Raw genomic sequence first — 15,924 nt, forward strand, 5'->3', positions numbered from 1 at the left:
CCCGGTCTAGTCGACCATAAAAATACATCGTTTCTTATCTTCTCTTTCCCGTTGATTTTTGATTGAATCACTGCTTTTGATGGTCGTCCTCAACGCTCGTTGCCTTTCTGTATCTATATATATATATAGCCCAATGCAATAAAGCACGCACGCCAAAGAAGCCCGATGAAAGCCAATATGTTTGCGTTGGAATACATACATCTTCACACACGTCGTCTTACACTATTTCGCTAGATCGGCTCGATAGCTGATTCGTTTTTATTTCCGTCCCTCTCTTGTGTTCTCTCGACATTGTACGACGTTGGTTACGATTGCTGAGTGAAAAGCAATAAATCCGACTGCGCATAGCACCGATATTGATATGTGGCGATATTAGATATTGCTGGAAGAGGCGATATAGCATCAGCGCATTGCTATTCCTGTGTACAAGTCGAGAAACATAGACTCTAGGCCAACCTGAAAACCTATAACTCAGCTGCTTGGAAAACTGATATGATTCAAAGATCCCGCTCCTAGACGATCGGCGGCCACGATTTCTTGTTTTCTTTTTTCCCTATTGTAACAGAAAGTTAAAATAGAATTTAACGACCAGCCTGATGCGTCAGAAGGATTTCGCCATTGCCGAGCGTGTGGCCACACACAACAACACGGACGGTTATAAAATCGAGACAAATGAGAATTTATTTTTCAAGGACTCTGCAACAAAGCTCGAGAGAGACCAGCTTTGAAAATGATACAAACATAATCATTAAAGTAATTGTTACTGTAGTATTATTTTTATGCGACGCTGGAAGTCGGCGTAGGCATTTTAAGGATAGGCTGTTGTTAGTACGGATTCAGAAGACCACCCAGAAAAAAACGGAGTAAAGCGTTTACGGATTAATCGTACTCTTTATCTCTCTGCTTCCGCCACCTTCTTTCGTTTTTCTTTGAATGGTATAACGTTTGTACATAATAGACATTGTTAAGAACGGAAGCAGTAGAGCGAAGCCAGGAGGTCTCCATTCTTACACAGTATTGAAAAGCATTGAATTTAAGCGCTCAACGGGTAATTTCCGGTCGAGTCATTTGTAGTTTGTGTTGATAATATAATACCGTGAGGCGATCGAGGCTCTGTGCGTTGTATACGTAACAACCTCGGGCAGGCCAACTCATCCTCACTGTGACTCCACGCTCGACTCGCTCTTTGGATAAATCAGAATAAACACGGATAAATCAGCTGCTGGGCCTGCTCGACAAAGGAGCGTGTCCAAATTCAGAATGTAAGAGATGAAAGCTGAGAGGATGGAGGAGACACAAGAGAGAAAGAAGAAGAGGAGCGATCTAGGTGTGCTCATGCTGCAATAAAGAAAGAAAAAAAAAACGGAGAGACGTATATGTATATATATATATATATAGAAGAAGCCTATTCATTTCACGGTCGACTTGTTCCACACGAATAAAGGCGATAGAGAACCAGTTTCAACGCACAGCTCGGGGGGTCTGTCCCAAGGATGGAATAGACACACACACACACACACCTTAGGATCTATATTTTAGGTCTATATATAAAATCTGGCAAACATTTAGGAAGATTGTGGCCTTTACAATCTATCCCTAGTGAAACGGAGGTGAGAAAGATATAGGAGGGCCTATGTTATATATGCATACACCTACTTGAAAACATCACCGGACCGGAAACGAGAAGGTGGGATGAAGGGCCACTGGAAGTAACTGAAACGTTTAGTGGACAAAAGAAGCGATGTTTTTTTTTTTTTTTTCTTTTTCTATAGCCGCTTCCTAGCCGGATAACAACTGACCCCTCTTTTCCACCTCCAATTTTGAATAGAGCGAAAAACCCGAAAGCAATAGCACTTTCCCCCAATATACTGCTCCTTAAAGGCAATCCATTAGTTTATTGTGGAGGCTGTTTAAGAGAAGGCTCAATACTGACAATGACTAACCCTTTTTTTTTTCTTCTCTTTACAGTTCACTGGCTTCGACCTTGTATATGCAGACGGCATCCACCGTGTTCACCCTACAAATAAAGGAGTTCAGGTGTTTGGTGCTTCTATTATATGAGAGCAGAAGGGGGATGAAAAAGATAAAAAAAAACTGACCGTCCAGTTAGTTGTTTACCGGAGCAAGCAGGAGGGATGTTTTTTTTTCCTTTCTTATTCACTATAGTGTGTGTATACAATCCCATTTCTAAAAAAAAAAAAAAAAAACCTTGGAATTGTCAGAAGCTGGAAGTGAAGCGAGAAAAGGAAAAAAAGTTTTCTCATTCAGTCATTCTGTCCGCCTTGTCCGTTTCTTTTGAATAAACAGCTACCTATATTTTCTTCTTATTCCAATCCCGATTTTTCAGTGCTGTCAAAAAGAAAGGGAGAAATAAGCGACTGTAAAGGAAAAAACATTAATAGGTAAAGAGCTTTTAAAAGACTTATGAAACTTTTCTTCATTCAATTTCAAATGATTTTATCCTTCTCTAGCTACCCTTGGTAAAAAAAGCAAGACATAAACAGAGGATTTGACATAGCAGCCACGCTGAACAATATTCGACATTGGCGAAATTTCCACCTCTAATGGCAGCCGAGTGCGATTTTCACCTGGTATATGCGTGTCGACAAGAGAACGACACCTTATTTGGTGACCGCTCGGTTGAGTGCGCTAATTTGAACACTGTTCTATTGATGTTTTATCATGTCCATCATGAAAATTGGCGAGAGATCTACAGTTAAGACGACAAAAAATTGTATAGTATCATAAATGAAATCAGCCTCACCACCTGTTGAGCTATTTTCTCAATGCTATTGGGATTATTTAAATTTTGTTGTGCTTTGTTTTACTTGCTGAGTCAATGTTATCGTAACTGTAGAAATTTCGTATAGATGAATTATCCTAATTGTAAAAATTGCATATAAATGAAGTCAAGGTGTTTGCTTATGAGTTTCACGATAAGGATTTTATCAAAAATCCTTTTTATTATCCACTATTGACCTCCTATTTCCTAATGTTGCTGGCGATAGATGGCGTTTCGTTTTTCAGTGGTACCTCCACTAAACTTTTATACATTTTTTAAACTCCTGTTATGCGAAAATTAGTGTGGGGCAAACGGTGCAGTGGAACGTGAAGTTCCCGTAATTTTAGAATAAACGTTGAAAACGTAGAGAGCAATTAGTCGCCCAATTGCAGTTTCGGCTGTTTTTTTTTTTACAGCAGATAGCGTTTACCATAATTTGATAAAATGCTAGCGCGCCAGTACGCTACAGCGCTAGCGTGACAATATATTTAGTGTATTTCAAAGACGGTTAATTTAAGGAGAAAACCAATAGCTGAACCGAAATCAGCGTTCAATTTTCATTAGACTGTGTGAGTTTCGTCGAATTCCAAGAGATGTCGTTTGGGCCGATTTTGACAAAAGTGAGAAGGGTATAGCCTTCTCATTTTTTCATTTTTGGCCAAATTTCAAATTTCACTTATAATATATGATTTTGATGCAAAATTGAAAAATAATTATGGCAATCCGTTTTACATGAAAAAAAAAAAAAAAAAAAATCGCACTTTTTTCTCTTTTTTCTACCCGTAGCCATCTATCAGTCGGTTTCGTTATTACAGGCATGTAAGCAATTTGAGTTAATTGTATCCCATTAGCAGTTAATTGAGTAGCGTGGCTGGAGAACAACGCGTGGCTGGAGGAACAATTGAAAAATGGATAAGATAATAAAACAAAAAAAATGGTAAGTATAAACATTATTATATTGGTTTTCAATTATTAATTATTGTTTATTAGATCAAATTATGAAGCTGCAGGCCCAGTTATTGGAACAACACAAAATATTAGATAACAAAGCTAAGGATCGTAGGCCTAACACGTAATGATTCTATTTATTTGCTTTTATTCATTCGTGTTTTGTAGCTCAAATTTTGAGTCTTCAAGCTCAGCTAGGGGAAAAGAACAAATTGGAACGGAACAGTTTCCAAACAGTGAAGGAGGTTTTTCAAAACTCATCTGTAACTGAACGTGAGGATGAGTTGGCATTAGGCGAACACAGCCAGGTACCTAAAGTTTTCAAATAAGAATTCAAAATAAGTATAGAATTTTAAAAAACAGTTATTTATTGCTTAGTTATTCAGTCCACCACATGACAGTGTGTTAAATTTAAATTCTGTTAGTGCTGCACTAAAGGAATCGTTAGTAATAAGCTCATGCAGTGAAGGAACTGAACAATTGTGGGAACGTATTTGGGCCGAAAATGGGTGTGGTACAGAAACCCAGAAATGGCACGAGTTCAACATGAAACATGGATTAGGTACTTTTCAGTTTTTTGTCTATCGAAAAAGTATTTTTAATGCTATTATTTTGCATTCACAGATTTTAACGGGGGATCAAATCAAGTCTGGAAGTGTTACAGGATGGAAGAGTGAGCCTACAGATGAAAAAACACTGAGAGTGCATTACCGTAAGGTGTGAGGTAAATTAATAGAGTAATGCAAATTGCCTAATGAGAAGTACCATATAGTGTTAATGAATCCAGTACAACAGCAATCCTTTATAGTTCTGTCACAGCTAGAAGCCTCAAATAATTCTGCTTCTCTGTCTAAAGAACAACTTGTCCTTTACGTTCAGAGTGTTGGGGAAACTGGGTACTTAAATGGCCCTAAAGATGTTTTAATTTTGCTGCTATTGCAGAGATGAACATCATACATGGACTCTTTAGGTATGAAAGGATTTTTCTTCAAATAATTTTGAATTCATGACGAAGAATTTCTCCTCCTTTTTGCCAACCAGGTCTTATCTACCAAAAAAAATTTTATCCAATAGGAAAGGATTTTCAAGTACTGGGAACACAACTATCAACAATGCAACATTCTACAGGTGCTAGTTTATCATTCAAGAGCCTTATACAATGAAGTTAATCTGCAATTTGTATGTCCTTTCCCAAGCTTCCACCAGAAGTTGAATCTATGAGTCATGTAAGTTCCATGATCAACAATTGATGTGTTTAACGGTGTTGTTTTTCTTTTCTCAATATAGGTTAATAGTAACATTGGATCTGAAAAGATTCTTGGTTGGGGCAAGACACTGAATAAATTGTATTGATTGGATGGATGACATGACATTGCTATACTTAATTCGGATTCCCCAGACGGTATTTGATATTAAAAAAATTGAAGTGCATATCTGGGCTCCCTTCTTTTCTGAAGCCCCGTTTCCCCTTGACTCATAATAAGCCCGTAGGGGGGTCATGCCCCTACTGTACGGTATATATAAAAACAACATATACCGAGGTTTGGAGGGCTCTGGCCGGAAAGGGGACGTGGGGTGCCGCTTCGTCCGATGATGTGTTCACGGAGGGTGACGTGGCTGCCCACAAATCCGAACTAAAGGTTAATCGCTCCTGTAAAAATGTTCCAAATCTTCAGCTCTTCTTCCGGCTTCTCTTAGCCAATCACCGGGTAATCTCCCCGGTGGGTCAACAAGGCAGTGTCTCCCCCTGCCTGGGTTGACGGCAACTTTTGAAAGGGCTATTGTGCCTTTTTAAAGTTGCAAAAATAATTGTAATGTGCAGAGAATTGTCAATAAAATATTTTTTCTAAAATATTTTTTGCAAAATTCGTTTCTTTCATTGTCTGTGTTAGCTTTGTTCACACATTGCATTTATCAATTTTTTTTTTTGGCTTTACTTTATTTGTTTTTGTCACATTTGATGGTAAGGTGACGGGTATTGGTTTATCGTTTATCTGTAAGCATTCTATTAATATCCAGGGATCGAACCCTGGATGTTCGGCATACCTCGCCGATGCTCTACCAATGAGCCACGAATCATATGATTTTAAGTTGGCTTTTTTTTCTAGTCACTTGTGGACTTGCATTTACACTTAGAATAAAACTGAAATGCAATTCTGCAATATACTCTTCTACATTATTCTACTTCATTTATACACATCTACTGAGGTTTGAACCCAGGGTAACAGGTATCGCAGATAAAAGCTCTACCACAGAGCTAAGAACCTTATGGAAGCAATAGAAAGATAAACATATAGTTGTGAAAGACTGCATAAACATCCTAGACGATAACATATGATATGCGATAATAAAATATTTAGATATATCTCGTGGCTCAATGTTAGAGCATCGGCGTTGCACGCTGAATGTCTGGGGATCGGTTCCCATACGAGTAAAACAAAATACAAAATTACTTCATAAAATATCCAGAATATGTTCCTTGAATCTCAAGAGAGAGTCTCTCAAATTCAAAGAGTGTAATAAATAATACTTACAGATAAACGATAAACCAATGGAAACAATGCTTACCATCAAAGGTGACAAAAACAATAAAGGTGAATTAAGCAAGCTAAATATAAAAAGTGTAACGTGTGAACACAGCGAATACAGACAATGAAAGAAAGGAATTTTGCAAAAAATATTTTATAAAAAAAATTTTATTGACAATTCTCTGCACATTACAATTATTTTTGCAACTTTAAAAAGGCACAATAGCCCTTTCAAAAGTTGCCGTCAACCCAGGCAGGGGGAGACACTGCCTTGTTGACCCACCGGGGAGATTACCCGGTGATTGGCTAAGAGAAGCCGGAAGAAGAGCCGAAGATATGGAACATTTTTACTGGAGCGATTAACCTTTAGTTCGGATTTGTGGATAGCCACGTCGCCCTCCGTGAACACATCATCGGACTAAGCGGACCCCCACGTCCCCTTTCCGGCCAGAGCCCTCCAACCTCGGTATATGTTGTTTTTATATATACCGTACAGTAGGGGCATGACCCCCTACGGGCTTATTACGAGTCAAGGGGAAACGGGGCTACGGAAAGGAAGGGAGCCCAGATATGCACTTCAATTTTTTAAATATCAAATACCGTCTCGGGAATCCGAATGAAGTATAGAAATATCATGTCATCCAATCATTACAATTTATTCAGTGTCATGCCCCAACCAAGAATTTTTTCAGATCCAATGTTACTATTAACCTACACTGAGAAAAGAAAAACAACACCATTAAGCATCTCAATTGTTGCTCATGTGACTTACATGACTCATAGATTCAACTTCTGGCAGAAGCTCGGGAAAGGCCATACAAATTGTAGATGAAAATCATTGTATAAGGCTCTTGAAGGATAAAATAACACCCCTAGAATGTTGCATTGTTGATAGTTGTGTTCCCAGTATGCTGAAAATCCTTTCCTATTGGATAAATTTTTTTTTGTAGATTAGACATGGTTGGCAAAAAGGAGGAGAAAAGCTTCATCATAAATTCAAAAATTTTTCAAGAAAATTCCTTTCATACCTAAAGAGTCCATGTATGATGTTCATCGCTGCAATGCCAGTGAAGTGAAACATCTTTAGGGCCATTTAAGTACCCAGCTTCACCAACACTCTGAGTGTAAAGGACAAGTTGTTCTTTAGCAAGAGAAGCAGAATTATTTGAGGCTTCTAGCTATAACAGAACTATAAAGGATTGCTGTTACACAGGATTCATTCACACAAGATGGTACTTCTCATTAGACAATTTGCATACTCTATTACTTTACCTCATACCTTAATGGTAATGCACTTTCAGTGTTTTTCAACTGTAGGCTCACTCTTCCATCCTGTAACACTTCTAGACTTGACTTGATCCCCCACTAGAATTCTGTGAATGCAAAATAATAGCATTAAAAATACTGTTTCGATAGACAAAAAACCGAAAAGTACCTAATTCATGTTTTATGTTGAACTCATGCTATTTCTGGGTTTCCGTACCACACCCATTTTCAGCCCAAATACGGTCCCACAATTGTTCAATTCCTTCGCTGCATGGACTTATTACTAACAATTCTTTTAGTGCAGCACTAACAGAATTTAACTTTAACACACTGTCAGGTGGTAGACTGAATAACTAAGCAATAAATAATTGTTTGTTAAAATTCTATACTTATTTTGAATTCTTATTTGAAAAGTTTAGGTACCTGACTGTGTTCGCCTAATGCCAATTCATCCTCATGTTCAGTTAGGGATGAGTTTGGAAAAACCTCCTTCACTGTTTGGAAACTGTTCCATTCCAATTTGTTCTTTTCCCCTAGCTGAGCTTGTAGACTCAAAATTTGAGCTACAAAACACAAATGAATAAAAGCAAATAAATAGAATCATTACGTATAAGCCCTTACCATCCTTAGCTTTGCTGTTATCTAATATTTTGTGTTGTTCCAATAATTGGGCCTGCAGCTTCATAATTTGAACTAAAAAACAATAATTAATAATTGAAAACCAATATAATAATGTTTATACTTACCATCCTTTTGTTGTATTATCTTATCCATTTTTCAATTGTTCCTCCAGCCACGAGTTATTCTCTCCATCCACGCTACTGAACTAACTGCGAATGGCATCCAATGGACTGAAATTGCCTACGCCAGTAATAACGAGTCTGAGCGGTAGATGGCTACGTGTCGGAAAAAAAGAAAAAAGTGTGATTTTTTTTTTTTTTTTTGGCGAAATTTTTTTTTTTTTTTGTGTAAAACGGATTGCCATAAATAATTATGAAAATGAAATTTATTTTTTAATTGGCTTTATAGTTTTTGAGTTAACCTGAAAAAAACAGAAAAGACGGGCTTATTTTTCTCGGGCTTCAAAAGTCGGGCTTAAAATTTCTATAGATTTTCCTATTAACAAATAATATCATTAAATCTAAATAACTATAGATGAATAAGATTCAAAATTTAACAAGGAACACGAAAGTGAGCTTTGTTTTTACGTAGAGATTATGGTTTGATAAAGAACTTTGATATACGCTAGCGCAGTAGCGTACTGGCGCGCTATAAGTTGTTCGATTCAGTGTATTGCAACATGCGATCACATTAGCATTCTAAATTTCAAATTTGGCTTAAAATGCATGATTTCAATGCAGAATAGAATGCTAATCACGAATATATAGCTTATTTCTTAATTGGCCTTATAGTTTTTGAATTAAACGAAAAAAACAGAAGGCCGGACTTATATTGTCGGGCTTATAATTTTGTCCTAATGTAAAATAATATCATTAAATCTAGACAAATATATATGATTCTGATTCAAAATTAACCAACGAACACGAAAATGGAAGTTGTTTTTACGTAGAGTTTAAAGTTTTTGAGCAATCTAAAATATAAAATTAGGTGCAAATTGAAACCATTACTAGCGCGCCAGTACGGTACAGCGCTAGCGTGACACATCAAACGTCTTTGATTATTCAAAAACTATAAACTCTACGTAAAAACAAACTTCATTATTGTGTTCTTTGTTAAATTTTGAGTCTGCTGTAGCTCAGCTAACAGCAGCTTTAAGATGCAAGTATTTGGAAACCTCGTTAATTACTTTTCTGATAAAGATAAATAAGATTTATAATTTCAAACAGTGGCTGTGACTACTGCGACTTTTCCAACTTTCACTTTTATTATCCAAGAAACTTGTCATACTGTCTTCTCAATTGCGTCCCAATTGCAAAAAACTTTGTCTAGCAACTGGACATTTTATTGTGACTAGACTAGTCATAACTATCAAATGCAGGAAAAGATTATGCTCTTTCTTATTACCATATTGCATCACAATTTTGAGTTCCACCATTGAATCATTGCCAAGTATAGCTACACACAATTGCTTTAACGGGATTATATAGGTAGACAGCGTAGTTAACACAAGACTAGAATTACCTGTGACGGATTTCACTTCATCGGCCGTGACCTATGCTTACGGGCACGCACGATGGGGAATTCAATAAACTTGATGTTGAAACTAGGTAGCAATGCAATAGCTTTTGTTTTTATGGGGTTGATATTGTATATAAGATCCGAGTTTTCTGTTGACGAAAACAGTCTGCGCCAAGTCCTTAGACAATTTCTCAACTCAAGTAACTCACCAGAACAAAAACATGTTCAGTTCAAAGGTAAATGAAATTATTTTTAAAGTAACTTTTTCTTTCTTTTTCATGTTCACGTTCGTTTCGTAAGTTTACGTTATTCTTCGTTTTTTTACAGTCCATATTAATTGGAATCATGTTGATACACTGCATGAATTGCACGTCTTCGACCACCACAGAACGCACCACCGACCGTAAGCAACTAGATCAAGAGAGTCAGGAGCAACGCCATCATCAAGGTGATACATATTATTTGCATGAACGTAAAAGAGAGAAACACGATTTGGAGTGGATGTTCCGCTCCTCATTATTGCTGATATATTTCTTCAAGAACAACATAGTTTTTGAACTAGCATGGTACCACTCAGTTTGAAATTAATTTGATTTGGGCGATCAGGATACGGAATTATCGGGCATGGAGGGTATGTCGGTGGCTACGGCGGAGGCTATGGAGACGCGTACGGTGGACAGTACAACAATTATTATGGTATGCATACTTGAAAAATATAACAATTGATTTTACACAGAACACGTAAACTTTTTAGGGTACAACGGTTACTATCCATTTCTCGGCTCCAACCTGCTTGCCCAATACGGTACCGGCTATGGTTCTGTTGGGTACGGCACGGGGCACTTCAATTATCCATTACCTTATTCCTATCCGTCTTACGGAACCTACGGCTACCACGGTTAGACCAATGGCTTAACAGATTAACATTATCGATAGACTATTACTTTTAGATTGAATCAACAGTTCTATTTCGTGACAATAAATTCGATTTCAAGGCACGATTACCAATTTTTTCTTTTTTAATATCTGGGATTAAATGGGAACCATAAAAAACTGAGAACGAAAGACGGTACTCTGACAGAGCCGGGAGAAAATAGTTACCTCAAGGTAGTACCTCCTGCAGTTGTAGGATTTTCTTTTTGTTTCTTTTGTACAACCATAAAAGCACACTACCCAGTTTTGTGGTTCGCGTAGTACTGGTCGTGACGAGTTTTCAAATTTTCGATGATTCTGGACTCGATTTCAATGCCGCTTTCCACTTCGGAATTAGACAATCGTATTTCCTCTGCATTGGGGTTAATGCTATCCACTAGGACAACGTAAACCTTCCGACTATGCAAAAGGTTTCCAATCACAACCTGAAATGTTTAACGGAAAAACTGTTTATAACAGCTAATCTAAGGAATTTTGGTGACTTGTATGGAAATTGTATTACTATTCTTTTAATGTAGAGAAAGAGTCTTACATGATGATGGTACTTAAGTAGTGATTCTTTTGATTTCGTTTCCAAGAGGGTTTCATTGGTTTCCAGTTTGAATGAAATGATAAATGCATTTGGAGCCCATAGCGTAACTAATGGTGCTAGCATTTTGGGGACAAGTTGAAGAGAAAGACTAAGTGGACCACTTGAAGACTGAATCTTGTGGCATGGCATTTGAGAAGCAGGGATATAGAAATCTGAAACTGCAGCTGCTAAGTACAACAAAGCCAAGGGACCTAAAATATGCATTTCTTGAGCAGTGGCCTGTAATAGCCAGAGGTAATCTGACAAACTATTGAAAGAAATCATCAGTAAATTCTCCCTTTGACGTTGAAACTTCTGGGCTAATTTTCCCAATTCAGTTTGATGTTTTTCGCCAACTGAAGGAAAAAGCCGTTAAATAATTTTCACTCGCTAGTTCATTCTGTCTAGCTCACCAGTGACACTGTCAGGTAAAACTTCTATCATATCAAAGATATTTTTTCCTACCAGATGGCGAAAATATGGCTCAAGGGATTTAGATCTATACAAGAATGTGATGTTGAAACCAAATTATCTGTTAACTAATTTCTTCCATTACTGTTACCTATGTAGGAAGATGACCTGATATCCAGCTTCTAGGAAATATTCTGCTGAGGCAGACCCTCTCGTTCCTGCACTGAAGTTGTCAATGAACCGGACTGTGTTTTGCTCTAAAGGCACTGTAGTTCCACCCGACTATAGAAGATAGGTACCCAGTGAATCACATTTTAAAGATTTACAACAAATTTTAAACAGAACCTTACAGTGACCAAAGCTACACGATTTTTTTTCATAGCTGCTTGCTGACAAAAATCTTGAACCAACTTGATATTTTCATCAAAATGAGTAGGCTTTGGATTTTCCTCAAAGAATATCTTCCAGCTGGGATCTTCTTGGGCCATTTCAGTTCTAAGGTAGGCTATGTCACCTACCAACAACTTATGTAGAATATGTTTACTGTTTCCTTGACATACACAAAACTTTTCTTTACCTTTCTTAGCACTTATTCAACCACTGCTGCTGGAATAAATTTTAATGATCCTGCTTAAATCTATTCCATGTACATTTGCCTGGGTTTCTTCACTTGTTCTTAGCTTGTTAACAGCTGGTGGCCAGCTTGTTGCATTTTCTTGTTCGTCTGCTAGTTTGACTTCGACACCTTGATAGTTGACTTGACTAGTAAAAACGAGTATGGCAGCAACTGCGCCTATTTTTTTGTCTACGTTCTAACTTTTGGGTCTGGGACGAAGATATCGTTTTTCTTCGCTCTATTATTTCGCCACCTATTAGGCTAATAAAATAATTAGATTTCACAACCGTATGTTTGTTTTTATGGAGCCTATGTTGGTTATCTTACCAGAGTATAACTGCGTAATATTCGTTAACATCCAGACCTTTCAGCTATCGTAATTGAAAATTATCTGCAGTCCAGAGAAATAGTATTATGCAGAGAGAATTTGAAACTTTACCTTATTGCTGTTATTGCCACATTTATAGGTAGTCCTAGGAAGGAAATAAGGATCTATCCATATGAGCCTCAAATGAAAATACAATTATAAGCCACAGGGTTAATTTATTATCACTATAATCTTGCAAAAAACTGGACATAAGATGACAGCATAAAACTAACTGAATGGATTTTCATTAATATGATATCTCGAGGTTAGCCATCGTGTTACCCTCTTTCTATAGCATTTTACATCGTCAACCCAACACCGTGCTTCAGAGTGTAAAATTTATCAAGAGAGCACGTTATGTACATTCTTATTCGGAGGAATTGCTACTAAAAAAATTGCGACAACGAAATTTTCATCTCATCAAAAGCGACTGAAAACGAATAGCTTGGAACGCAAGAAAACTGTCCGAATTGTGAACACATGTCAGATGTATAATTGTGCTCAAGTTTACCCCCAAAACCGCCAATTTCCTCCATTCCACGTATTCTTTAGACGTAAATCAGCGGATGAGAATCGCATTCTTTTTTTTTTTTTGTTTTTTTTTTTCAGGCGAACCATAAAAGTCACGAATTTGCCCTGTTTTCTAGTGATCATTGCTATATCAATTCGCGAGTAACATTGCGGGGCGTTTTTTAAAGATGGGATTTTAAGATTTTAAAACAGGTTAGTGAGAAGTAGTAAATCCAACTGCGAACGAAAGCGCTAACATAACTTCGGCGAAAGAAAGTGGCAGGAAACGGATTAATTTCAACATAAAAAAAAAAACAAGACGAAAAACAAAAAAACAAAAACAAAAATCGAACAAACACAGATGCTCTGATTTCTTTTCCGTAACAAAAAAAACCCAAGTATTTCAAATTATGAGCTGGAATTCAACTGAAATTTCCCCGACATGTTGGATTTTACCACTGGACGGATCTTGGCATTCATCCTAAATTTTACTTGGGGCTGGGTCGAGATAGCGGAGTGCCGGAAGGTTTCCGGATGCCAGTGCTAGTTGTTTTGCGCGCAATGCCAGTCATTGAGTCAGAGGTTCCTTCACGCCTCATCATTCCGGGTGTGCCGGGAGTGCCAGTGCCACTGGATCCAGAGGCCGTGCGTCCCCTAATTTCGAAATGGATCAAAAAATTTTAAAAAATTGAAGACACTCGCGGAGAAGAAATTAATTTTGATCGGTCCAGCTGCTGACCGCTAAGTACCTTTGTGAGGGAGTTGTTAATACAGGAATGTTGGACGTAGAAGGGGTCCGAGACCTGAGTGAGATTATAACAACACAATCGATGAAGATTTATCCCGTAAACCCAACAATTAGGCGTGAGTACTACGATGAAATAATTTAACTAAAATTTACTTTTTTTAAACTAACTACTAGAATTTCAGTAAGATACTTGATGGCAATATGTTACAGGAGAATTGAGAAAAGAAAAGATTGTTTTAAATGTTTGTTGGTCAATATTTGAGAATCTGAAACATTAGTTTACGTGTGAAATATTAACTATTATAGTTTATCAATAAATAATTTTAAATGTCATTATTAATATTATTTGTTTTTTTAAGCTTGCAAAACACGACATTGCTTTAGGCATGTTTAAAGGCTTACACTGGCCGGCTAGAAGATAGCGAGGGTCGATGACTAGCCGTGATCGAAGGGCGGGCTCTGTTCGTTAAAGGCAACGATTAGCGTTTTGAGACAAATAACAGTGCGCGCGTTATGTTGCGAAAGCGAAAAACAATAGCAAATTGATGGAGAAGAACATGAAACAAATTTAGAGCAGTGAAGGCTGTTAGTAACTAAAATTACACAAAGAAATACGATGTTGATTTACCTATTCCCATCTTCACTGTCAACTCCAACATATACAGGAATCCTCGATCTTGATGGGGAAAAAAGCAAGAAGAAAAGAAAAGACGAAGATACCAATTAGGATGGACAACCATTACCACACATTAAATAAAAGTAGAATGGCATAGAAAAGATACCATAAAGACCATACGATAGATACATTACAATCTACAGTTAAGAAATGTTTTAAGTTAAAGCTTGATAAACGACAAGAAGGTGTTGAAGAAAACGAGAAAGTAAAGTTAGTGTTTTCGCCCGAAGTTGTTCTTCAGGAAGTGGAAGTTCAATAGAAAGCAGGAAGCAACAACACGTTTTCAAAAAACTAATGTACGATTTAAGGGGTTTCTTTTTATTAACCCATTTACCTAGACGGTGTTGACGTTAATACAGGGATATTCGAGGCGGACGTAGTGCGTAAAATCCTTGATCTATATGTTAAGGTTTATTTCGGGTTATTGATTAAATCGATTTTCCGGTACCAAATTACAATCACACTGGTGGTGACTAGGAGGGAACCACTTCAGTGGTTTATGTTTTTCTTGTTAGACTCCACAATACGTGTGATTGTTAAGACACACAAGTTAATTAGTAATAGCACTAATTTCTCTTTTAAACTTACCGGCTGGCCGCGCTAATGCCACCTCCATTGAAACCCCCAGATGGACTGGGCGAAACACCAGATGCGCTTGATCCACTTGGATGACGGGCACGAGTTTCCACCGGTGATGGAATTGTCGATCTCTTGCGAGGCAATGTGCTCGACGAGCCTGGTTGATTGCGAGATGAAGAATCGGGTCGTTGGAAACTAGGAGTGCGGCGGATTCCTGTAGGTGTTTTTTGCGCATATCCACCGTCTTTAAAGGTACGGTAAGTATAATTAGAAATGAAATAAAACTGCAAATGACATCATAATGAAAGTGAATCGTACCATAACTGTCAAGTGATTGAATAGATCCATGTTTAGAATCAGCATTGCGGCTAGCGGGGCGGCTGCCAGAATGGCTTCCAGCTAAATCAAGTAACATTTTTTATGTTAAAAAAAATTAAAAGCTTATTCCTTTTCTTAACATTAGAGAGGGTCTGATGAATTACCTCCAGACATCATGGTCCTCGGTGGAGCAGAGGCCTTGCGGCCGCTGTGCAAATGGAAAGAACCATCGCTCTCGCTAACAGAGCTGTCGGGAGTTCCCGCTGAGAATGATGGACGCATTGGTGAACTGCGTACCGTTCTCTCGCGGACCTGTGCGAATGGAAATCCATTGTTATAATGGCAACTCGTTTCGCCACGATGGAACGTGCCAGGTAAAAAAATATGAAAAGAACAACAATAACAATAAAAAAAAATGAACTATGTTCACTTACTTCACTTACCTTAAATGTACAAGAGATATGTACGCTTACTACGGAAGACGGAGCTAGAACAACAAAGAGAATGACAAGACGAGAAGAAGAAATGCACT

The 15,924-nt window shown here is 37.6% G+C and overlaps 3 protein-coding genes and 1 long non-coding RNA gene across 8 annotated transcripts in view; 1 reads left to right on the forward strand and 3 right to left on the reverse strand.

Moving 5' to 3' along the window:
• Window positions 1-3,634: 3,634 nt before the first annotated feature.
• On the forward strand, window positions 3,635-5,207 carry LOC130697553 (uncharacterized). Its single transcript, XR_009420681.1, has 5 exons — window positions 3,635-3,719; window positions 3,773-4,038; window positions 4,109-4,292; window positions 4,355-4,700; window positions 4,772-5,207. It is a non-coding gene; the product is annotated as an uncharacterized LOC130697553 (long non-coding RNA).
• A 1,357-nt stretch (window positions 5,208-6,564) lies between these two features.
• Window positions 6,565-8,404, reverse strand: LOC130697549 (uncharacterized). 2 transcript variants are annotated; one of them, XR_009420661.1, is made up of 7 exons: window positions 8,271-8,404; window positions 8,146-8,217; window positions 7,948-8,087; window positions 7,694-7,877; window positions 7,538-7,631; window positions 7,287-7,447; window positions 6,565-7,183 (listed from the first exon to the last, which is right to left on the reverse strand). XR_009420661.1 is itself a non-coding variant. In XM_057520456.2 (6 exons), exons 1-4 carry the CDS (start codon window positions 8,296-8,298, stop codon window positions 7,722-7,724), a joined length of 396 nt encoding a protein of 131 aa, XP_057376439.1. In that variant the 5' UTR covers window positions 8,299-8,404; the 3' UTR covers window positions 6,565-7,183; window positions 7,287-7,631; window positions 7,694-7,721. The 2 variants fall into 2 exon arrangements, 1 of the variants encoding a protein (XP_057376439.1); XM_057520456.2 differs by having other exon boundaries at window positions 7,287-7,631.
• A 2,243-nt stretch (window positions 8,405-10,647) lies between these two features.
• LOC130697405 (phosphopantothenate--cysteine ligase-like) lies at window positions 10,648-12,332 on the reverse strand. Its single transcript, XM_057520302.2, has 6 exons — window positions 12,156-12,332; window positions 11,929-12,102; window positions 11,730-11,860; window positions 11,581-11,666; window positions 11,129-11,523; window positions 10,648-11,021 (listed from the first exon to the last, which is right to left on the reverse strand). Exons 2-6 carry the CDS (start codon window positions 12,064-12,066, stop codon window positions 10,833-10,835), a joined length of 939 nt encoding a protein of 312 aa, XP_057376285.2. The 5' UTR covers window positions 12,067-12,102; window positions 12,156-12,332; the 3' UTR covers window positions 10,648-10,832.
• Window positions 12,333-13,459: 1,127 nt separating this feature from the next.
• Window positions 13,460-15,924, reverse strand: part of LOC130697404 (dystonin-like) — a 63,404-nt gene continuing 60,939 nt past the window's right edge. For all 4 annotated transcript variants that reach the window (XM_059494806.1, XM_059494807.1, XM_059494809.1 and 1 more), the window contains 8 exons: window positions 15,557-15,704; window positions 15,393-15,473; window positions 15,084-15,318; window positions 14,830-14,892; window positions 14,448-14,495; window positions 14,222-14,278; window positions 13,821-13,874; window positions 13,460-13,725 (listed from right to left, as the gene is read on the reverse strand). In XM_059494806.1, the coding sequence (XP_059350789.1) occupies window positions 13,560-13,725; window positions 13,821-13,874; window positions 14,222-14,278; window positions 14,448-14,495; window positions 14,830-14,892; window positions 15,084-15,318; window positions 15,393-15,473; window positions 15,557-15,704 (852 nt within the window). In that variant the 3' untranslated portion in view covers window positions 13,460-13,559. The remainder of the gene's footprint in view (window positions 13,726-13,820; window positions 13,875-14,221; window positions 14,279-14,447; window positions 14,496-14,829; window positions 14,893-15,083; window positions 15,319-15,392; window positions 15,474-15,556; window positions 15,705-15,924) is intronic.

Source organism: Daphnia carinata, chromosome 3 (genome assembly GCF_022539665.2).
Source record: "Daphnia carinata strain CSIRO-1 chromosome 3, CSIRO_AGI_Dcar_HiC_V3, whole genome shotgun sequence".
Taxonomy (NCBI): domain Eukaryota; kingdom Metazoa; phylum Arthropoda; class Branchiopoda; order Diplostraca; family Daphniidae; genus Daphnia; species Daphnia carinata.